At 39.8% G+C, this 23,847-nt stretch overlaps 1 protein-coding gene across 2 annotated transcripts; it reads right to left on the reverse strand.

Annotated features, from left to right (window-relative positions):
* Nucleotides 1-630: 630 nt before the first annotated feature.
* AKAP10 (A-kinase anchoring protein 10) lies at nt 631-22,404 on the reverse strand. Of its 2 annotated transcripts, XM_062592604.1 has the most exons (15): nt 22,189-22,404; nt 18,180-18,227; nt 15,680-15,862; nt 13,696-14,250; nt 12,098-12,196; nt 11,485-11,569; nt 11,027-11,150; nt 10,012-10,148; nt 8,721-8,865; nt 7,783-7,959; nt 5,478-5,587; nt 4,488-4,570; nt 3,837-3,889; nt 3,224-3,319; nt 631-2,097 (listed from the first exon to the last, which is right to left on the reverse strand). In XM_062592604.1, the coding sequence occupies exons 1-15, from the start codon at nt 22,208-22,210 to the stop codon at nt 2,092-2,094; spliced, it is 1,923 nt and encodes a 640-aa protein (XP_062448588.1). In that variant the 5' UTR covers nt 22,211-22,404; the 3' UTR covers nt 631-2,091. The 2 variants fall into 2 exon arrangements, 1 of the variants encoding a protein (XP_062448588.1); XR_009960428.1 differs by lacking the exons at nt 631-2,097; nt 3,224-3,319; nt 5,478-5,587.
* Between the last annotated feature and the right edge of the window lie 1,443 nt (nt 22,405-23,847).

Here is a 23,847-nt window from a genome sequence, read left to right on the forward strand (position 1 = left end):
CGGCGCCTCCCGGGGGGGGGGGGGGGGGGGGGGAGGCGCCGCCGCCGCGCTGCTGCCCCCTGGCGGCCGGCGGTGGCGAGTCGCGCCGAGCGCCGCAGGTTCGAGGCTGCTGTCGGCGAGTTTCGCCCCGCACCCGCGGATTTTCGGCTGTAAGTCCAGGGAGGAGACTCTTCCCGCGGCCGCAGCACTCGAGGAAGAGGCCAACAGACGCCAAAGGGATAGTCTGCCCCGCTCCAGTTTAGAGGAATGCCACGCCAAGCCCTTCTCCCCGCCAGCACGGTCTGTGCTCGAAGCCTCGAGCCCGCTATGAAGATATAACGCACCAAGCAGCAAGTTCAGCATCGCCCGTCGCAGCCTCCCTCCTCCTCCCCGAGCGCAGAGGAGCTCCTTCCTGCGGAGGACGTGCCCGGGTGGCGGGTGGGAGGCAGCACCCACCCGTGGCGTACCACCCTCCCGGGCGCCACCACCACCGCTCCAGCGCAGAGCTGAGCTCGGCGCCGCTGACCTTCCCTTCCACTAGGATCACGATTCTAGGAAATCTAGGCAAATCTATCAGACAGCTGTTTCAGGGGTTTACTTCTATGAACCTATGAGAGCGCCATTAAAAAAAAATAGGTTAATCCAACCCCATCAAAACAGAAAATTGACACAAATTTTAATATTCATATATTTTAAATCAAAACACAATTAAATATAGTATGTTTTAAGTACATGAATACTTGGGCATGAGAGAAATAAGAGGTGGTACATAGTACCAAAAACCTATACACAGCCTTTTTGCTTCTTTTCATAGATAATAGTGTATCTCTATACAATCAAATATTGCAACAGAATAACACTTGCTAGTCAATCAAGGTACTTTGAACATTGGAGATGATTTAGTTCTTTATAAAGTGATTTTTTTGCACAAGTTTGAGGAAAAAAGCAATCATAAGAGTAGAATAAAAAACCCCCAAAGAAGTGTTGTATACTAAAAAAGGCAACAAGAACATAATGGAGTGACACACTGAGTACTTCAGCTACTCTGTAAAAAATCAATTCACAAGAAAAAATACAGGTGCTGTGTCACACAGTGGCTTTTTACTTAAATTAAAGGTTATGCAAGTTTCGAGTGTTGTCAATGTCAGGGAAAAGAAAGCCAGAGGTCATTAAAATTATTTTTCTTTATAAACCAAACATCTGGAACTAGATACTATGTTGGTTTGAGGACAACAAGCTATGGAGCATGGCAGTAATACATGGCAGCAATTACTTTTTTCCTTGGTGTGGAATGAAGAGGAAAGAAAATGGAGCAGTTTACTGGGTACAATCTCCTCAAAGTGCGGGCTGCATCGGGAGCTGTGGCTCAGGAGCGGGGGGTTGCACGAGCGCAAGATGGGCTTGCAAGTCTGCTGTGTGTTAGAAGCAGAGAATGTGTTTATGCATGTGTAAGAGCTTGACAAGGAAAAGTTACACTGTCCAGGTTTCGCTCCTCATCATTCTATGCTCCCTTCAAAGTTAATGTAATTATGAAGTAAAATACATTTATCTTACAGTTGAATACTCTTCTATTTCAAGTAAGGAAAAATAAAACTTAGAACTTTTAAGGTCATTCACTGCCAATGAATTCACAGCTTCAGGTTCATTTCTCTCCAACAGCCAAGTGTCAGGGAGACATCCCATGGCCTTTGCAATTGTGTGTTTAAAAATTACAAGTAGTAGAACTAGAAACTACAGCAAAACCTTCCCCTCCTTGGTGTGGCTTGTGTCCCATTCCAGATATTTTGCTTAAAAGTCTTTTTGAGACAGGGTCAAGTATTTGTGAAGTTGATCACAGTTTCTCAGTGACACATTCATAAACTGTGTCTTCATCCCTTCAAAAACCATCATTACTGTGAATGCTGTATACAACAAGAAAACGTGTTCCTTTGCTCTCTACAGTGCAGGTACAGGATTGCTTCTTTTTAATTCTTCCTTATAAATGAGGGAGATATCGGCGGTATGTAGTAACAGTGCTTTGCTTTTATTGGCTGTGTTAAAGAATCCACCAAAATGGAAAGTTCACTCATTTTCAAAGCAGAAAATTAGACTTCCTGTTCTGGCATTTAAAAATCATAGCTGGAAAAAGAAAAACAGAGTTAGAGATCATTTTACCCTAAAAAACAAAAGGCAATCACTCAATAGAAAGATATTTTGTGTTTGCAAATATTGAAAGCCAGGGAAGCTGATGAGTTTGGGAAGGGGAAAAAAAAAAGAGACAGACAGACAAACCAAATAAAAACACTCGCTCCCCTCTTCTCCCAACCAGACCCCCACACAACAAACTTCAGCTTTCCCATTCCTGTAGTTATGTTTGCTTAATTGAATCCAGAGCGTGTTCAACCACTTAAATTCTAAATACAGTGCTGAGTGACCTTCTCAATTGCAGCCAAGCAATTAAGTGAAGTTATTATACAAGTCTTTTAAACATAGGTACTCTAGAAACATGAGAACAGTCACATAGTGAAATTATGGACCCGTTAGTTCAGGCATATCACTGGGTTTTGGTACATGTTTACTTTCCTTAACTAAGGAAAGTGCAATTTTTTTTTTTTTGTAATTGATATTAGAGATCTGAGAGCTAAGAGCACCAGATTATTAACTGGTAAACTGCTGTCTTCATTTCTTCATATATGCAATGTTAACTACTGCATCACAACTGTTATGCTACAAAACACGCAGACTTGTACAACAAAGTCACTAAGCATAACGCTGAAGTGCTAGCCTATCAACAGGGCTATCATATAATTCTTTAAACAGTGTAGACATAGCACAGCATAAACTTAGCACATCCAACAAGACAACCTTCTAGCTCTTAAGTAACTTTCAGTGTTACTTTAGGCAAATACACTACCATTCATTAACACGAAACAGCAAGTGTAAACTTAAACAACAAATCACAGTATTGATCCTGCACTATAAATCACTCTTAACTAATAAGCAGTTTATAAAGACTATAAAGGAACAAAGACAATTTTAAGACTTGTACAGAAGTACCACTACAGGTATCTGTCAAGAAATTCCAACCACACCATTTGTAGGCTGAAATAACTCCAACCTTTGCTGGAAATCCTGTCATGCTACTAACCTGAACTCATACTAGTGTGGGTTTCAGATAAACTAGGAAAGCAACCAAAAGCTCTACTCCTCCCACAGTTTAGCTTAAGTCAGAGAGTAAGGGCACACAGCCTTTCTACCCTCTTACCTTTGTAACCTTCTCCAAATGCTGCTCACATTGTGCCTGCTGCATGACATCATTGACTATCATCTTTGCTATCCTCCAAGCCATCTCTTCTTGAGCCTGCCATAGGAAAAAACATCCCAAGTATAGGTAGTTTGGGGTTCTTAAAACTACAATACAGTGCTCTCAGCATAACTCACAAGCTAAACCTTACAGACATGGTTAACCTTCAAAACTCTGACTTGTAGTAAACATATCTTCTCTTGATGAAAATGCAGCTGGTTTCCAAATACAGTGTTCGCTCCAATTAATGTGAGTACTTAAGTAGTACTCAGTTTGATCCAATTTCCAAGACAGTCAGCGAAGTCCTTCAGACCACCACCTTGACTGGTCTATTTTAATAACTAACACACAGTTCCCTATTACATTGGTTAAAATATCAAACACTCTGCCAAAGTGCTCCTTGGCAAAGAACAAACTGGTTTCACAAGTGTATGCAATTCAATTATATTTAGCATGTAGAGACTGATAGTTCAGAAAGATACTCAGAGAAAACAGCCAGGATTAAGAACCTGAACACTCAATTTCCCTAACTGGAATTGGAAGCAATCACAAGGACAACATAAAAAGGACACACCTCATCTGTGTTTCCTTGAACCCATTTCTTCATTGCTTGTGAAAACATGGACCCTAGTTGAGATAAACAGCAAACAAGGTGTATTAGCAAACTCAGCAGCACATCTTATTTCTCTTCTCTATAAACATGTACTTGCTTCTGTCCTGAAGGGTTTGTGCTGCTAGCACTAGAGAACACAGAAGAGTGGCATCGAAGATGAAGGATTACCAGGATTCATGGTTCACTAGGCACTGAGCCCAGACCATTCTTTCCCAGCAACCAGACTCAAAAAGCAGCGTTAACTGCAGACTTCAAAGTGGGTAGGAAGCATGTAGAGAACTGAAGTTTTTTCATCTTGAGATCAAATCCTTGAAGGTTTGACCATGAGCTCAACTGCTAGCAGCTTTCATCCCTGCCAGGTTCCATTGACAATTCCAACTCCCACAGGAGCGCATACCCTCAAGAATCCAGCTGGACCAGAAGAAGCAGGATTTGGCTACAGAACTGAGTCACAGACAGGTTTTGCCTCAGTACAGGATGATCTCCTAAGCATCTCTATTTGGCTTAAAACAGATCTAGAAAGAGTCAAGAGTTTTGCTTATCCTGGCTGAAGCAAGAAATAGGGCAGTTCTGTAGATGCTTACAGAAACTGAGAGAAAAAGGAAAGCAAACCTTTTGATTTCTTGACATCAGGCTCTGGTTCAGACTCTCTGATGAACTGTCCCAGATCACTGACTCGTCCAAACGTCATCTTCCTGAAGAGAGAAGTAGCAAAAACCAACGAACCACACAGAAAAACACACCCACCCACACAGGTTACCAAGAGAACTTCAGCACTACGGAAAGTTATCGGTCAGCAAAATAAACATCTCACTACAATAACGACTCTTAGTGTCAGAAAAACTGGAATTTTACCAATTATTACCCTTCCCACCTAAAATGGATATATTGGGAAAAGCTTCCTGCTCCTCACGTTTATCTGAATTCTAAGCATATCTTAAAAATATGTCTAGAAACTGAAAGTTGGCAAGCACTTCAATGACTCAATCATGTAATATCAAAAGGCAGTGCAAACAAGTGCTCTACAGTATCACAGAAACATTTCATGAAGGACCAACCAATTTACAGTACTTGAAAGCACAGCAGACTGGTATGCAGTAGAAGAGCAAGGTAGCTAGAGAAACAAAGAATTTCTGTTTGAGATCCACAGAGCAGAAGAGCTTCATATCAAAGAGCAACTTAAGAAACAGAAGAATAGCTGTGCAATCTGCTAATGAAATGAAGTACAAGCTCTTCTTTATATGGGGGCAGGGAGAAATAAATGCTGTATATTACAGTATCAAAGTCTTCCAAGCTTGTTCTTCCCTATTCCAAACAAACAGGAACTACTAGTTGTATTTTGGAACCACAGAGGAATAAAATATCTAAAAGAAAAAGAAAAACATTTGGAAATATTTTTCTGACTGCTGTTCTCATTAGAGAAACATTCACCATGACACTGGTGTTAAACTGCACTATTGAAAAAAAAGAAACTTAAGTATTAAGACATGTTCTAAGATTGCAACATCTTGCATTATGTGCACTCTCAATGCAGAAGGACACAACAAAAATGAAACAGGTGAAACATACTGGAAAGAATGAGATACACTGAACGAACCTTACCCTGCATATGTTCGTTGATACAAAGATTCTGGATCCAGACTTGCAGCATCTACAATTATTGCTTCATCAAAATTTTTCAGGATTTTAACATTAGCCTTTTTGACATTGGACTACAAACAAAAATTCTAATTAGTGCCCAATGCAGACAACTAGTCGCTTCTTAACAAAGTTGCTATTTTAGTGCTTTTACAGTTCGATAAATCTCGAAGTCTCTATGCAAGCATAAAAGAATGTAGAGAACTTCTACACATATGGTGAATTCCTAACTCAGTATGACATTGTTTTCAAACAGAAGATGATAAAGTTACATGAACAGAGCCAAACACACAATGTACAGGTCAGCATACATATATGTAGAGACTGCTGTCTAAGCAGTATCAATTCACTAGATCTGTGTGTGCATGCAAATTATTTGCTTCTGAGTGCCTAACACTGAGCTACCTCAAAAGCAGCAGCAACTGCACTCATCCCTGTCTCGTACTTGGTAAGCAGCTCCCATGAAACACACTGTGCTGCCCCATACAGAGAGAACATGCATTTACCTTTTGGTCTACAGTATTTGCATAAGATTGCGAAAAACAAAAAAGAAAATCAAGGAAACATTGAGCAACAGCAGGGAGCGCACAAAAGCATAGCAATCTATTAGCACCTTAACTTGGAACAGAAACACTAATGGGAGCTGCCTTGTGAAGTCCTCTCCTGTTGGTCTGCACTAAGTGCTATTCTTTATTAAAAAAAAAAAAAAAAAGAAATACACAGAGACCTGGTGACCCTTCTAGGCAGATAAGTAGGACACCACAAAAAATGCAGCACTTTGTTTCTAAACAGTCCAAACAAACCAAATCCCAGAAGTTTTTCCTGTTCAGGCTAACAGACATCAGGATTTTTCCATGACAGTCAGAACACAGATTTTATCCCCCCCTTCACAACTTTATTAGAAGGTATATAAAAAAAATAAAAAATAAAAACAGGTAATAAATAAAAGCAGGTAATACAGCTTCCATGTTGCTTGAAACACAAAGTCAGTATTGTTGATCTAGATACTATAATTTAAAACTCATGGTAGCATTGTAGCCTTCAATAAAAGCAATTCAGCTGAAGGAAGTTTTGCTTAGCTTTTCTACTCTCAGCTGGGCTTGACAGACTGAACCAGCGACAGATAAACTAGAATCCATTTATCCTCTCCCTCTTCCACGTTGGCATTAAATAAAACTAGAATTTTTGGAACAGACAACTGTTAAAAATGCATCTCTGTCATTATGTGGATGATTTCATATCAAAGTGCTCTGCTGCCCATTTCTGAAGCCAGGCCCGCAGGTGAACAAAGCTCTCAAAGTGGCATCATGAAGGAGATTAAGAACGATGCTGACCAGAGAACTGCACAAAGTTTATACACAGTGGCCACCTCTCAATGACCCTGGAAAGGTGAGAGAGCCAAAGGGGACCAGTTACATACTCGTTTCTACATAGCACAGTGGAGAAGCAGCCACACAGCTCTAATCATGCTTAATAAATGATGAGAAAGCTCTCTGCTTTACCTAGCAATGGACATTTAAGTCTTTATTCCAGCTTTACATCAAACTATACGTATACAAGCAAAATTCAGATATTGTCCCCAGAATGCTGCATCTCAGTGTAATACAGTAAACAGAGCCCTCTTTTGGGAGGGTCGGGAGTCCGGCCATTTTCTATTAGACTAACATGACTAACTTGAGGTCCACAGTATGGAAAAATCTGCCGAGACAAACTTGTGAACACCAGCTGATCAGATATTAACTGTCACTGCTCTATGCATGAGTAGAGGACTTCTACCCTGAAGAGTCCGCTCAGTTCTAGGGTTTAAAGTCTGACGCTTCAATGGAATTGAGCACATAATTTACATACTTCTATTTAAATTCTACAGCATATTCACAATGTCAGCTTCTGCCTAAAAGGTATAACTCCTGCCTAAAGATGTATTAAATAAAAAAAAATATATAAAAAAGCAACCTTATTTCTAATGAAAAGTATTCTTAAATGTTGTAGTACTGTAAGCCAGTCTTCAGCTAACATTAATAGTTTAATTCCTTGAATCAAAGTTCTGTTTTTAATAGAAGTGGTAAAAGACCTCAGGTACGGAAAATAACTTCAATAAATATTATTTGGCATAGAAATCAATAGCAAGTAGATCAAATGTGTCCTAGAAGTGAAATGAGAAGCTTAAAATTACAAGATGATGTTTCCTTAAAAGGTAAAAACTTTGATTTCAACATAGAAAAGTGACTGCCCTATTTATCAGAACAGAATCAAAACAAGTAACTCTTACCTGGGAGGCAGAGCCATCAGGGCCCCCCATCTGAGAATCGCTATCAGGAATGCTACTGGGGCCTTGAATATTCAGTGCAATATTCCCTCCTGGAAATTCATCTCCTCGTACTGAATGGATGAGATCATTCAAGTATTTGTAATAAAGGTTGCTGGACAAGAAACCAGGTAAAAAAACCTAGAAGACAAAAGAACGAGTCCTCTTTAATCAACAAAGCCAATCTGCATGATTACTACAGAGAACAGGAAGGTCAACTGGACATCTCCGTCCTGGTGTAGATGCCACCCAAGTAAAAGCATACATAAACGGAATTATTCTGGATTAGCTATTGCACTGCTGTAAATTTGAATCCTACTTCAGGATGAAGCAGCAAAACCCAGCAATATGCTGCCTAAACCCTCCCCCAATGGGAGCCAAGTTCAGACTGTTTTCCCCTAGAAAGGCCTGACATCCCAGTACTTTTACAGTTTGCTATGCTGTCCAAGAATCAGCAGCAGCTCCAGAAGCAAACCACTGATCTCCAGGTACTCCAGGGTTGCACTATAACCACAGCACTGGTACGTGACTTGCCAATTAACTGCTACCAGCTAGATGTGGTGTAGCATCAGACAGAGGAGTGAGGAGGAAGGAAAAATTTCAAAAGATACAAGCTATTTATGGCAATTGATATGAAACGGAATTCTGTTCCTTCCATTAAAACGTAACAGTCACCCAAGACAAGCATTTCACAGAGAACTAACAGACGCCATGCGGGTTGCATCTTTTCAAATTAGGCTGGAGAAAATGTAACTAATATTGTTGTATTATCTGGGTAAAAAAAAGGAAATCAGTAAAATAATGGGATAAATCAGAGGTGCTGAAGGGAATCCTTGACACACAACAAAATCTCATCATCATCTTCACTAACTTCCAAAAACAGTTTTAAGAAGGTATCTCACCGTCTCCATGGTAGTCCAGGCCTGCCGTAAGGGAGTAGTGAAACAGTTAGGGAGGGGACCACCTTCCCTGCAGATGTTGGATTCTATCTCTAGCCTCACAGAGTCATCAAACCCAAGAGGATGTGTGGCTTGAAGAGAAAAGTATCTGCAGCACAGGATAGGGAAAGAAAGCAACACTAGGATTTCTAAAATTTTGCAGATGGTTAGTAATCACTTTTTCCCCACTGAAAGTTATTAATCATGCTGAAGTCACTAGCTGGTGTTGCTTCAAAAAATGCAGGTACATCTGATACTAAGTGCTAAGAAAAAAAAAAACAGTTCACAGAAATGTTTTTGCTAAAGTTTTACTCTGAACATACAGGTAAAATGAGAGCATCACGTGACTACTGATGAGCAGAATCACACACACACACACACACGTGTGCAACAGCAAATGCACATACTTTGTAATAGGGCAAGGAAGCAGCAAACACCCAGAACTGAAGTAGCATTTCCTCTTTTAATCACATAACTAAAAACAGAGTTTGTGGATGAAGCGGGGAAATTGTTCATTTTCTCTCCAATTATTATTTCCTATAAGGGCAATAACTTGACAAACTTGCTCTTAAACTTAAAAACAAACTTTTTCCTGGAAGCAGTTTTGATGTCTGACTTTCAGTTTTAATTGATAAGTTGAAGCTCAGAAAGTAGAAAAGTGACACTACTGAGAGCAAGAAGAAAGTCTGACATTAAAGAGGATGTTTGCTTCCCCAAAGAAAGGAAAACAAGAAAAACTCAAAAGAACTCCCCTCCACATAGCCACAAAATACCCTCAAAACTAGTTTTGAAATATTAAGAACCAGCACTATTTGGCTTGCTTTCTTCTTCCTGGCAGGACTCCTATTTTGTATGGTAAGAGCTCTTCAAGCCTCTTAAATGGATAACAGTATTCTACAGTTATGCAGCTACTATTAGCATCAAAGCTTTTCCAAATGACTACCAACTGGCTTTGGTATCTTACGAGAAAAACATAAGTTCTCAAGCAACCGAGTTCTGGAAATTCTGAATTTTGTCTAAGAATACAAAATCTTTATAAAGATTTTCTCTTTATGCATTAGGAAAAAAGAAACAGCTTTTGTCTGAATACATTGGAGGCTGCTGTAATAAGCAAGCATTTCAGTGTATGTTAAGACAACAGCACAAGAATGCAAAGCATAGTTTGAAAATGAAAAGTGCCTTTTGCACAATGCAACAGAAAGGTACAAAGATAAAACTACAGCTTCAGAAGTAAATAACTGTTCAACTCACTCACTTGTCATATAAAATCATAGCATCATTCTGTGCTTCTTGTCCATCATATTGGCCTTCTTTGGCAGCAAGTTGGGACTGGAAGTTATCTGCTGCCAACCAGAACTGCAATACATTAACTGCATCTTCCTTTTCCATATACTACAAGGGAATTTAGAAAAAAGAAAAACGAAAGCAGAAATTTAAGCAAGAAGCTACAGCAAGCACAGACAAACTCACTCCTTCCCATTTAAAATAAATGTACTCTATATCAATGATACAAAATTGTCACTAGAGGATAAAAATATTCTGAATTTTCAGATATAGCTTTGCAGACAGATTTAGTCTGCTCAGTTTGTTAAAGAAACAAACTAGAGAAATCTCTTTTCCTTAGTGATTTTTCACATTTAGTTTCCAAGCACTGTAGCTATTTGTATCATATTAAAGACAGAAAACCCATTTTAAAGCAAAGCTTAATTTACACTGAACACAGCATGCTGTCTGTTCTTCACAGCTTATCATTTCAAACTATATTGGCTTGAGTATTTTACTATCAGCATGAGTATTTTACTAATAATAGATGATTCCCTAAAGGTACTGGACACCTAACTGAACTTATACATTTGATCTATCACATTCTGCTCTGATCTCCTCTCTAAGCAAAGCTAGAGAATTACTCTTGATCCGTAAGAGGGTCACACAGAATATTACTTTGCTTAAAGCTTTCAAAGTCACAGCTTCATTTGACAAGATTAAATAGTCTAAGTTGAAGCTTCTATAAAGAAACAAGAGCGGCCACTAAACTGGAGAATGTACATTACCACTCATTTTACAGTACGGTGTATAAGTTCAAGCACTTGGAATAGCTCTACATTGAGAGGAAGCTGCTAATGCATTTTCTCTCAGAACAACATATACTTCATTTTTTTTCCCCTTATGCAGAGGTATCTTTATTTTAAGCCTTTAGGGCATGGGTGCTTTCCTACCTGAAAGAAAGGGGAAAAAAAAAAAAACAAAGAAAATGCTCCCCTGACACTTACCTCAGAGAAATAAAACAGGGCTGATTCACAGAAAAGTATGTCAGCCAGATAAACAGTCCCACTAGTCAGCACCTCAATCTGGTATTTACAGAAATGATGACTTCGCAAAAATTCACTAAAGTGCCTGCACACAGACAGAATAAGAGTTATCAAGGGCCAACAGCATCAACGTACTTTATGAACCAACTAGTCCTTGCCTCAGAAGTCTTATAATTTTAGTCTGGTAAAAGTGAAACAAGAAACAAACAATACAGGGTATATGAACATCATGAAATGACATAAAGAACATGGTAACAGCACACACAACTTCAGCAAGTGATCACAAGAATAGATTTGGAAGAAGGTATTTGAAGACAGTTTAAAATATAGGAGACGGCACAGAAAACGCACATTTTTATGGAACTGTGTTTTGCAAATGGACAGTATACATGAGAAGCCAAACCATTCAATCAACTTACTCTTGTTCCATTGCATTAAACACTATTGACTGTGCTGTAACAAAACAGTTAGGATCCACTTGTCCATCTTCCCCACAAATCTTTGCTGTAAAGAGAGACCAGGTTAATTTTAATATGTCTTTGGTTTAATGAGCTGAAGGGCACAAGTGATACCCAGTTAATGAAAAACTGTAGCTCAAATCCACTAGAATCAGCTGGCTCTGACTCCTCAAAGAGCTTTTAAAAGACATTAACACTGTTTTCCATAGCATTACAGATAGCTGGATGATGATATTATGGCTAAAACACTGTATTGAGACTCTGATCTGGCTTCACCCAACAGCCACCTGGAGTTCTTTCACTAATTTAAGAAAAGTCTATGAAAGTTCTTCAGGCAATATTGCACAGGATTACAGAAATAGATCTGTCTGCACTTTCAATCTGTAATGAGCTTATATGCTATCAAAACAAGCAAAAGGAAATGTTCTGCAATCATTATATACATTTTACTATGCTTTTACCACTGACTTTAAAATTATAAAAACAAAAATAAATACCTTTATGTGTGCATGTATTAAAGATATATTTATGGGGAAGGAGGAGTTCTAAAGTAGGAGACAGTATGTTTTCTTACCAACTATATCATTTCTCATTGCCTCTGTAATTGGTATTGGTTTAGCAGCATCTGGAGAAATATATTTGGTAAAAGTACTAACTGCATCCCGTTCTATACCTACAAAGAGGAAATACAGAATCAAACTTTAAATTGACTGGCATAGGTCTAAAAAGAAGAGTGAATAACAAACATGTTTTCCAGAAAAGCAAGTATCTGATTAATAGTGACAGTTTATTTCCCATGAAGCCTTCAGTACAGTATTCAATACTTTGCTGCTGGCAAACTACCATGACGGTGTCATCTGTAGCCAGGTCACAATAAGCCCACAATGAATTGACTTGCAAGATGGAATAAAGCAACCTAACTCTTAATTTTCCACCACCAACCAGACAGCACATCTTCCTCAGCTGCACACCTTAGTCTCAACAGTCTTTGCAGCAAGAGCTGTGATGAAGTTCCCTATTTCTAGTCTTCACCATAGTAGAATAAAAAGCACTTGCAATATAAAGGGGGGAAAAAAAATCTTAAAACAGGATACTCAGAATAGGATATAGCGTACCTTTTAAATGTCATCTTTCAACAGAGAGTTGGGACACTGCTTAGGTACACACACAAAAAAAATGTGATCATACTCCAAACTTCAGATTTCTCAGAAAGGACTCAGTTCCTTGAAATTCAGTATTTTCATACGTTAGAACCCAGAGGTGCTACTCATGACTAAAGCAGCATTGTGTTTGTCTAAGATACTTTGGCTGAGGTTATATATTGTGGCTGAGGTTATATATTGTGGAACTATATGATAACCAACTACACAAGAGACAAATAGCAAGAGAATGCAACATAAGGAAACAGTTGGGCAAACAAGAGGAACCAATATGAAGAAAGGAGTATTTCCTTTTTGTCTGTAAGCTTTCACAAACAAAAGAGGACTGAGTAGGTGCAGAGTAAAGAAAACAGGTTACTGTGCATGTAGCTTACTATCAGAAGTAAATATTTTAATTTCATCCTTACTTCCAGTAGCCTCTGAAGAGGTGGACTCCAAATGAGAACAAATCAGTTACAAGGGGAGGAACTCTATCAAATAAATCTAAGAACAGAAAGAGTACGTTCCATACAAAATCTCTACAAATCTTTTTGCAACCATTACTTATGTCATTTTACACAGGATAATTAACTTTCCATGGAAGATAACTATCATTTCTCAGCCCCACCATCATCCAAATTTTCTACAATTCTTTTAAATTGGGGCAGAGGGAGGAGAATGAGGAAAAACAGGACATTGTAATGCTCATCTCCGTCTCTTAAGATTACGCATGTAGGAACAAAAGTAAACTAAGCTTATCAGAATATATAATGACTCTGACGTTTCTTCAGTGGTACATTTATTTTTTGAACAACTCGACAATCAAACAATACACAGATCTTAAATTGACTATTAGCTTATTCAGAATGTTAACATCACCCATTTTCAAATTTATCTTCCTCCTCCCAACATCATACAATACTTCTGAGGAATCCATGAAAAATGAAGCAGCTTATCAAACCACACCTAGCAAACAGCAGCCAGAATGTCCCCATCTCACCACTTTTACAGGAAGTTAATACATGACACTTACTTTTCATTAGTTTTCCTGACAGGTCCTTTAGTGCAGATGAGGGGCTGTTTCTATTTGATACTGTAAGCTTGGAAGAGTCTTGCTGATCAGCTGGAACAGAATGGGTCCCTGCCTCAGATTTTCTCAGACAAAGAACACTGGCATTATCACTCTCCTGACCTGACAGCACATGGTTCTGTCCACTGCTAGTTCTGTCGCTCTTGTCTGGAGCCACTGGCTTGGTCCTGAGCAGACGGACTGTGCTAGAATCCTCCAGTCTCTCTTCAAACAATCCAGTTGGAGAAGACGACGTGATTTCCTGCTGTTTTGAGGGTGACACTGGTTCTGCCAATGAACTTTGCTTGACTGTGTTCAGGCTATGTGCTCTTATACGGGACCACGTTGTGGAGTGAAAGCTTTCAGCCTCTAGCCAAAATTTAACCAAGTGTTCCATTCTACGTAGTTCCATAAACTGGATAAAATAAGGGAGGGCTACATTGTCCTGTAAAACTTGTTCAAGGGTCTTTGAAAGGCTTGATTTGGTCTCTTGGGCCTGATAATTCAGACACGATCTGCCTGAAGAAAAATATCAAGGGAATGACTCTATATTACACTACAAACATTGGTATTTGATTAAAAAAGAAAGTCCTGGATTGCAACTGCTGAAGAAACAATTCTAAGGACTGCAGCATATACTTAAAATAAAACGTACTTCCTACCAATAAACAAGTAGACAATATTCAGTGGTATGTGTTTTCATTGATACCCGATCAATACTCTAAAAGTCCAATTCTATTTAAAAAAAGAGTCTAGTCAATCTGAATCCAACAGCGTCTTAAATAAAAGAAGCTCACAACCACTTTCTATATGGTTATGCTGTGCAAGGTACAAACAAAAGGTAGCAGTATTAAGATGTTGTTCTGCATTCTGTCCTCTATATCCAATACTTTCAAATATTCAGTCTATGATAGCCAAATTAAATGCCAACTGAACTCTCCCTGAAAAGAGACTACACAGGTAGATGTATAATGATGATGAGCCATTAGAATATGCGTTCAGTCCCTTAGACATGCTGAACAATCTATTCTGTTTTTCCTTGCATGTTATGCCATCATTCATTTGTGTAATTCACCTATATCAGTCAGTAGATGGTACATTTAGCAGTACCACAGGGCGGCTTCTACATGCTTGTTGAATATTCTCAGATACAGGGAGAAAACTAATCAGAAGAATCTTTCTATTTTCATTAAGGTTTATTATTTCATTTCTGGAAATGTCCAGCTTGCAACTTAACTATAAACATTCTATTGAACTTCTCATATGTCTAAATGGTTTGTATATGTATGAACATTTGCAGTTCAGCTGCAAGTTCCTTACTGATTTCTATGAACAATTTCTGTATTACTTAGTTTTGTCTTGTTAAAATTAAAAAAAGAAAACAAAAAAACCTCACACACGAATCAAGGGATTTGTATAATAGGGGTTTTGTAGTCTTTAGTAAAACTCATTGTCCTGATGCTCCAATCATCTCCAAAGATCCATATGCTAGTGTCTGAAAGCTTCAAGCTTCAACGTCCCATATCTACATTCTTCAACTATGTTCAGTAGCTAAGCTCATGAATATTAGAAATTTAGTTCAATTTAAACACATGAACTTATGAACACTTTGTATATAAACATGCAAGAGAAAAATACTGCCCGCACCAGATTAGATGACAAAGTCTGCCAAGTACACTGTATAGTAGGGCCAATTATGACAATTTAAAAGATAGCGGGAGAATTTTTATAACACAACAGTTGTATACAAAGTAAAGGAGCCTCTTTTATTGAGCAGGAGACAAGTATGCTGTCTATTCAAACCCTTCGAAGACAACAGGGACACAACTGCAATACCAATGTTGAATTTTGTTGTTTCCTAATCTACTTGCCTCACAACCAAAGGACAGTGAGCATACCAATAATACAAAGTAATACTGACTGTATTATAAAACAGATGAAGCCTTACCTAAGTCTCCAAAATGAGCAGCTTCCATGTGACTTGGCTGCTTCTTAAGGGCAGCTGTTCGACTGCTAGAAAAAGAGTCCATGTTGGCAGAGATGGCATTAATTGCCACATGGCTTGGTCCTGCAGCCTCCAGCAAGGCATGATTTCTAGTGCTTCTTTGAGGGGAATGTATTGGTCTTGGAGCTGAAATCAAGACAAGAGTGATTAGAAAGAACCTAAGACCTCTTTTATACAGTATCCAACGCTAAGCACTCTAAGATAAACTGGAAAGTTTACATGTGTCAATCTTATTTAAAATCTATTGTACTACTGTGTATCATCTTTGATCAAGGTCAGATAAGAGTAAAGATAACAGAAATAAGATTTATTACAGCAAGAATAAGCTCACTAAGAGATCAGAAAGCTACCATCCCCCTATATTTTACCTATTCAGTAACTAAAAGACACTAAGCTTAAGTTTACACACAAAATAATATTTCCTTGAGTCCTTGATAACCACTATCACAGCAGTCTAACACTTCACCAACAATATAGCTCAGTTGCAACGGTCATGGCAAGTCTACTTCCTTATGTTCAAGTTTTGTGTGTTCAGAAAACCCTGAACTATGAAACTATCCATGAGCTTTAATGAGAACAATTTTTCCTAAAATAGTTTGTCTGTTTAGTTATAGAGAAAGAAGAGCAATATGCAAACGTCTCCAATGAAACTCAGATGATTAAGGCTTAATCTCCTCTAGCTGTTTTAGAAAAGGTTGGCTACTTGAGCCCAAAGAGAACAAAAAATAATTTCCTCACATAAAACTGTCTGTGAAAAAGCATCAAGAAATTTTTAATTGATGATAAAGCTAAAAAAAAATAAAAATCCTGTAACATACTGATATCACTTTCAAAGACTCTCAGGAAATTACATTTGATTAGGATGTCATGCAAGGACATCTTACACCCGACTCTTAAAAAGAAAGCAAGTCAGATGATGTGCTATCTCAGTATGGCATTCCATAATTATGAATTTCATCAAGGTGTCAAAAAAGTTTGTTTTGATGACCTTCATGCTGCATAGCTTCTTTTTTGTTCACAATTTTATGACACATGATGACAGAAGCTGACAATTTCACACTTACATGTCATGGTACCAGATACCCCAAAAGTATAGGAGAGCTAAAATGTTCAAGATATTCCAAAGCGTTTCTTCAGTTGAAGTATTTGGTACCAAGATACTGCTTGCCACCCTTTACAAAGCCTTTGGTATTTAATATCAGGGAAAATAAAGGGGAAAAAAAAGACAGGTTTTCTAGGCCAATGGAAGGCAGCCGGCTGTTTGGCTGATGACAGTAGTCGAAGATAACTTGCTGGAAGCTACTTCTGTCGAACCATAGCCACAATCCTAATAATTGTTTAGGTTTTTGTGAACTGGACTTAATTTTGTATTATAAATATTTTGGGCAAGTGTTGTATTTAATCAAAGGATCAAACATTTGTTCTAAAACTTATAGACAGCACTATATCACTAATCTAACCTCGTACAGAGCAGAGTAGCTCTTTGCCAAACCAGAAAAATCCTTCCAGTTTATTCATTGTCAGCTGCTCATGATTTATAATAAATTAAACCTGATTTTATTATTTTTTTTTTATTTACACAAAGACCACACTGTGGCCTTTCCCTGGCTACCTGTTTTAGCCAGTCACTGGTCATTTTAACTACACTGCAGCCACCCCACGTACTATAAAGTGGATAAAATTTCACAGTTTCCTATATTTGACTTCAAAGACAGAACAAAAATGTGAAAGAAGTCTTTAATTTTCTCTTGATATCCAGATAACACACTAGAAAGTGCAGAAAGAGGATTTTGTCTGAGAAAGATACAAAAGCAACAGATCAGATTTATACATATTGCTTCATCTCCTTACAGTAATGCAATAAAAACTGACAGAATAAACTAACTTGCTTTCCCACAGTTTACTGGCTTACTTCCCATCAAGATTTTTCTTCTCTCCCAACAGACAGAAGAGCAAAGTTTCTGTACCACATGCAGCAGTATTAGAATGGTTACATATTCTGAACAAGATCCAGATCTTCAGATTCACAAGATACATCAGTCAGGATGCCAGGATACTGGCATCCTATTTTGCCCATTAGGCACAATAAAGCTGCATTTTCAAAATGGCAAAATACACAACATACTACCATCGAATCTCAAAAGCAATTTGCTTAGATAAGGAGTAACCACTATTTGCAAGGTGATTGAATTTTACTATCACTTTGACTTAAAGATTGTGTGTGACAGTTTAATAATCTTCCGTCCTTACAGGACACTCAGCAAGATGACTAGGAAAGATTAGTTACTATAAATACTTAGAATCAAGTTTTGAGTCTGCTCTGTTTTTGAGACACAGATCATGTTTGCATTCAGCCATAAGGAAACTGTTCCTGTGGTTAAAATAAAGATGGCAGGTAACAGCAGAGATATAATTTTATAAAGAAAGTAAATATTGATCTTACTTTTAATTGCTTTCACATCTGTGGTCTTTTCTTGTTCTTTGCCTTTCACTGTAAAGCATAAAGGAAAATGTTAAAGCTATTTTGGGTAACCAATGTCATTTACACGTGAATGAACACACACTTGGAAGATGCAAACCATGATTTTGTTAAAAGTAGTTTTTTTGGATCTGACATCAAGTAATTGACAGAGAATTTCAAAGCTCCTGTGTTTCTTTGCTTTTCAAAAGCAAAACTTTATCATTCATACTCATAGATTAAGTCTAATGAAACAGTATGTTAAATTTTCAAAAACATTCTGGAAGATGTTCGCTATAGGTGTGTGCGCATATATACATAATATATTAGTTAAAACATGGCTACATTCAAGGTTACTTTAAAACATGGCTACATTCAAGGTTACTTTAATAAACTGCATGAACTGGAAAGAATAAATGTATTTTAAGAGCAGAGTATCAGCAGATGTATTCTGCGAACAACAAATCAAATGTCTAAGGACAGCATCTCCCTCCTATTACAGACAGACCAGCAGAACACGCACATTGGGAAGGATGTAAACGGAACAAGCTCCATGAAATCAGTCACTGCTTTCTCTCACTCAGGAACAGATACCACAGATGTGTTTTGGAAATTCACTATAAATAGTTAATTCCCTCACAAACAATACTGCCTAAATATCACCAACCATATGACAAGCAACTGATTGGAAGATGGTAGTTAAAAGTTTTGATGAAAGAAAAAGGTGGGTTTCTTTAAAAAAGGAAGATTTTAAACAGTGAAAGGGAATAAGGCAATATATTTTAAAACAAGAATAAAGAAATTGAAGGAGTACATAAACATGATGGCACGGCAAGCAATAAATAAATCAGTGATATTTAAGCATGCAATCTACTAGTGAAACCATCTATGGCTGTGTTACTACAAATAGGTCATCTTTGAACATAGATTTTTGAAATCCTTCCAAATTTAATCGCAAATAATAACGAAGTAGAATCAAATGTTTACATTACAAAACATGAACAGATAAAAAACCCTTCCTATTTTGACCTAAGTATTTCACATATTTTAAGGGAACACTTCAATCTCTTGTTACATAATTGTTCTGCACAATCGTAGCTGCAGTACTATAGTTCTCACAGAAAAGCGTTGCAAATCTGTAAATTGGCAACTCAGCATTAAAAATTTATGCTGCTGGTTAGCACATTCTCTTTGCAATAGAAAGGTTTACACCTCAGTTTAACAACCTGGCTCTTTTTTACATTTGGCTATAAAAGTTCAGTTTAACTGTAAAGATTAAAAAGTATTTAGGATAACCATTTTTTACATAACTGATTTAATGCTGCTATGCAGGAAAATCTGTACATACCTGAAATAATACTGAGGTAAAATGGAAATGATGCAACCTGTATACAGTATTATGAACTCTTTTAGAAAATGATTCCAATAGTGGATTGATTAAAGTGATTCCCAACCAGCAGCAATAATTTCTGAGTTTCCACAGAGGAGTCCTCCATAAGCCTACTTTTAGTTTAAATATACTTGTTATTTGTTACCAGCAGCCCAGTTCTTCTCCACTGGATTACCAACTTAGTGCTAGCAGTATAAACTCCTGGTTCACACTGCCAACCTCTGATACATAAGCTTCTTGTATCACTACTAACCTCAAGCAGGACAGAACTAAAAGGAAACAGATGAAGACAGAAAAACTGGTACCTGTGACAAGAGTGCATTCTAGAAAGCAAAGTTTCACTATGTGAATTTACTTTCATTTTCCCTCACAAAACAGATGTCATTTTTTGTCTATGTGAAGCTGGCTATGGTACAAGATTATCAGGGATGAATCATATGTCAAAAAGTTTCCAGTAGCAAATTCCATTTGCAAAGGAGTATCAAACTGACTAAAGCTGACCACACAAGAGTGAAGAATTTTAACTCACATTTGGACATACAGAATGAACAAATTTAAACTATCCATGTATGTACTTGCACAAAAAACAATAGAAAACTTAACAGGTCAGCCAACTAGGAGTGCTGTATATGCTATTTCTAAAACATCCCTAGTAAATGAGTATGCAGCCTGAATCCTTTCACTGTTAACAATTTCATAACCTGCCCTCAAGCACCCTGGCTGCTCGTCCAACCGTTATTGTTTAATTTCTCAACCTATTATTCACTCCAAATTTCACTAGACCTTTAAAGTCTTTTCTGATCAATTATTTCACTGTTATTTTTGATATTTCTCTACATGTCAGTACTTTTATCCTTCTTTGTTGATATCATTAAAAAAAGGGGTTAAATTTTTACCCAGTGCTGTATCCTCTTAAACAATGACAACTCAATCCAAAGATAATGACGCCTTTTTTTTAAATATGGTTTTGGACTGTATGCATCTAGTCAGAGTTTTACATAAACCTTTATATGTTGCTTTTTCTCCCAGCTGTAATTTAAGATCTTCTTTAAAAACCACTATCTCTAATGGAGATGTACAAAACAATGTTATTTTAGGAACAACCCAGATGAAGGCTTACTTATCTTTTCTCCTTAGGAGTGCCTCTCTAGCGCATTTAGTTCTAACTGTGCTTCTCTGACCAATGATCTTTTAATCAAAGTAACATAAATAGATAATGGATTAGACATTTCACTACTTTCTCCTTGAGAAATTTTCTGCAAGGCTTATATTGTTCCTATGATTAAGCATCAGGATGGAATACCAGCTCCACAATTCTCTTTGTCAAGGAGCAGTCAAGTCTCTCTGTTAGTGAAGCACTGCAAGATGTTTTTGAAGAGTTTATAAGCAGCACGGAACTTTTACTCTACAGCTCAACACTAGTATGTAAACACCTCATAAAAGAGTATGGCCCTTGCAAAATCTTCAGTGGATTTTGAAGAGTCTTCAGAACTTCTCCTAATCAGGACAGAAGTTAAAACTCTTTTTCCAGGACTACTGCACTGACCTCCAAAAAGAATGAATTTTTTAACATTGCTACTTTGGCTGAGAAAGTTTATAATAGAACATGTCAATCAGCAGCAAAAACACAGGCTCAGATAATATATTCTTTCCTCCTAACTTAGTCTTATCTCCCAAGAAGTGCAGTTTGGGTTTCAGTAATTAAAAAACACTTTAGAAGAGCATTGGCTCAGCCACTGCTGGAACGGTTTACTACTTGAACTGCAGCATTATAAGCTAATAGAACTGCCTTCCTAAAAGGAGCAACTTTCAACAAAGAAACACTTGAACCAGGTATCAGGCAGCCCGAAGGCGTACTAAACTACATTTTATCGCAAACTCTAGCACCAGTGTATTCAGAACGTTTAACTCTCAAAGAACAACTAACTATACCCTTTTAAGCCATAGGAATATTTTGAAGTTTAGGAAACCTAGAATACCTGTAATTTAATTTGTGGCACATAATATCTACAAATATATTACTGAGTAAATTTATGATAACTTTTGTCAGCGATTCCTTCTGCTTTTATGAAGGACTCAGCATAACGAGGTTCTGCTTTTGACTGGATATCTAGCTACTGCTATAACGTATACGGCCACATATATTTTTTTTACAAAAAAACACAGCATTGTAAAAGAAAGAATTAATTCAGTAAGAACTGAACCAAAAAGCTCCAAAATTGCCCAGAGCCACTGGCATTTCATACCAGCCTCCCTAAACTGCACAGCAGCCACCTGCTTCAGCACTGTCAAGCTATGATCCTTCCTTGAAGGAGTGCGGGAAGCGCCGGGCAGGCGTCGCCAGCAGCGGCTCACCCGCGAGCCACCGCCGCGGGGGGAAAGGCCGGCTCCGGCGGCGCTCCGCCCGACGGGGGCTCCCGCGGGGCCCGAGCGAGGGGGGCGCGCACGGACACCTCCGCCCCGTACCTCAGTACGGCAACGACCCTTCCCCGCAAACCCACACGCTTTGCCCTCAACGCGGCGGGAGGCAGCGGCCTCAGCGCGGCCGCCGCGCAGCCGCCGGGGCAGGGCCGCAGGCGGCCCCCGCGCCTCCCGCCCCCCTACCTTTCCGCCTGAAGAAGGACATGGTGCCGGGGCGGGGGCGAGGCGGCGGCCGCCGGGGAGGGAGGGGGGAAAGAAGGGGAGGGAGGGGGCGAGGACAGCGAGCCGGGCTCCCTATGAATGAGACTCCTTCCTCCGCCCGCCGCCTCCTCTCCCTCCGCCTCTTCCTCCCGCGGAGGGGCCAGCGGCCGCCATGTTGTCAACAACCGCCCCGCTCCTTCTTCCGGGCAGCGGGCGGCGCGCGAGGCATCACGGGATGCGGCCCGGCACCGGCGGACCCCCCGACCCCCCCCCCACCCCCTCCACACTCAACATGGCCGCCTTGGCGTCAGGCGGCTCGGCCAATCCGCGGGGCGGAGCCATTTTGAATGAGGGCAAGACGTTCTGCGCGGGGCGGGGGAGGGGAGGAGGGGTTAAACAGTGGCGGGGGGGGGGTGAGGGAGGGTGTCCATTTTTGATCAGGGCAAGAGGGCGCCTGAGTGAGCGAGGCTCAGGCGGCCATCTTGAGTGAGGGCAAGATGGCCTGGAGGTGGCAGTGGGGTGTCCTTTGCCCGGGAGCGGGGCAGTGTCGTGTCCCTGAAGAGCCATCTTCGGGAAGCATCAGCTCTTCAGGCACATGTCGTGGGTGGCTGCCTGCCCTGGGGGCCGGTGACAGTGACAGAGGGTCCGGAGAGAGCCGCACGGCAGGGCTGAGCGGCCGCGTCCCCTGAGGCGCAGGGCCCGAACGGCCTCCCGGACAGAAGGGGATGGGGCAGAAGGGACACGGTGGCGGTGGTGGCGGCAGCAGCCGTCCGTGACACAGCCTCGCTGCGGGGATGTGGGGCTTCACGCTGCATCGCAGCAGCACGCACGTGTGCACGGTGCCGAAAACCATGCAGGGCTTTTCAGAGCGCTGTCGTTCCGGCACGATGCACCAGGGTACTGATGCAGCGCAACCCGAAAGCCTGCAAAACTGCATACCGCCGGTCCGGATTTAGGGACACGGCATGCTGATACTAAAAACCACAGACTGTCTGATGGCCCGAGCCTTTCCACAAAAAAAAAAATCCTCTTGAGATATCCTTCAAACCCAGATTTGGTATTTTATCAACCACAAAGGACATCTGTAGTTGTAACACATTAGTTATATTTACCTCTGAAGAGCAGTATATGATAAAAATGCTTTATTAACCCCATTTTTACAGCTTCTGTTTTAGGTAGGAGGAAACTGAGTCACAGGGCCAGAAACCAGCGCTCCCCAGATTGCACGGCACACCTTTTCCATGCATTAAGCTTTATAAACTAACGCCTCTGTACATGCTATGAATGACAGAAAACCAGTTGAGAGCTTTGACGTCCAGCCATGGTGAACGTGGAGCAAAGACGAACCCAGCCTCCTTTCCAGCGGGCTTTGGCACTCCATGTCAATGGGCAGGAATTTACCTTTCCAAACTCATACCTCTCAGCCCAGTTCCCATTTAGGCTCTTTGCTGACAAGACGTTTCTGCCCCACCTCTGGGCTTGGTCCCAGAGACCTTGTCCCTTGGGGCAAGGCACCAGCTCGGGTCCCCAAACAAACCCTGCGGGTTGTGCAGGACTCGTAGGAGGTGTCTCAGTTGCCTCGCCATGCCGTGCCTGATCGTTGCAGTGTCATCCCTCTGCAGTGTAACTGTCCTGGTGTCA

The sequence above is a fragment of the Rhea pennata genome, chromosome 20 (assembly GCF_028389875.1).
Source record: "Rhea pennata isolate bPtePen1 chromosome 20, bPtePen1.pri, whole genome shotgun sequence".
Lineage (NCBI taxonomy): Eukaryota > Metazoa > Chordata > Aves > Rheiformes > Rheidae > Rhea > Rhea pennata.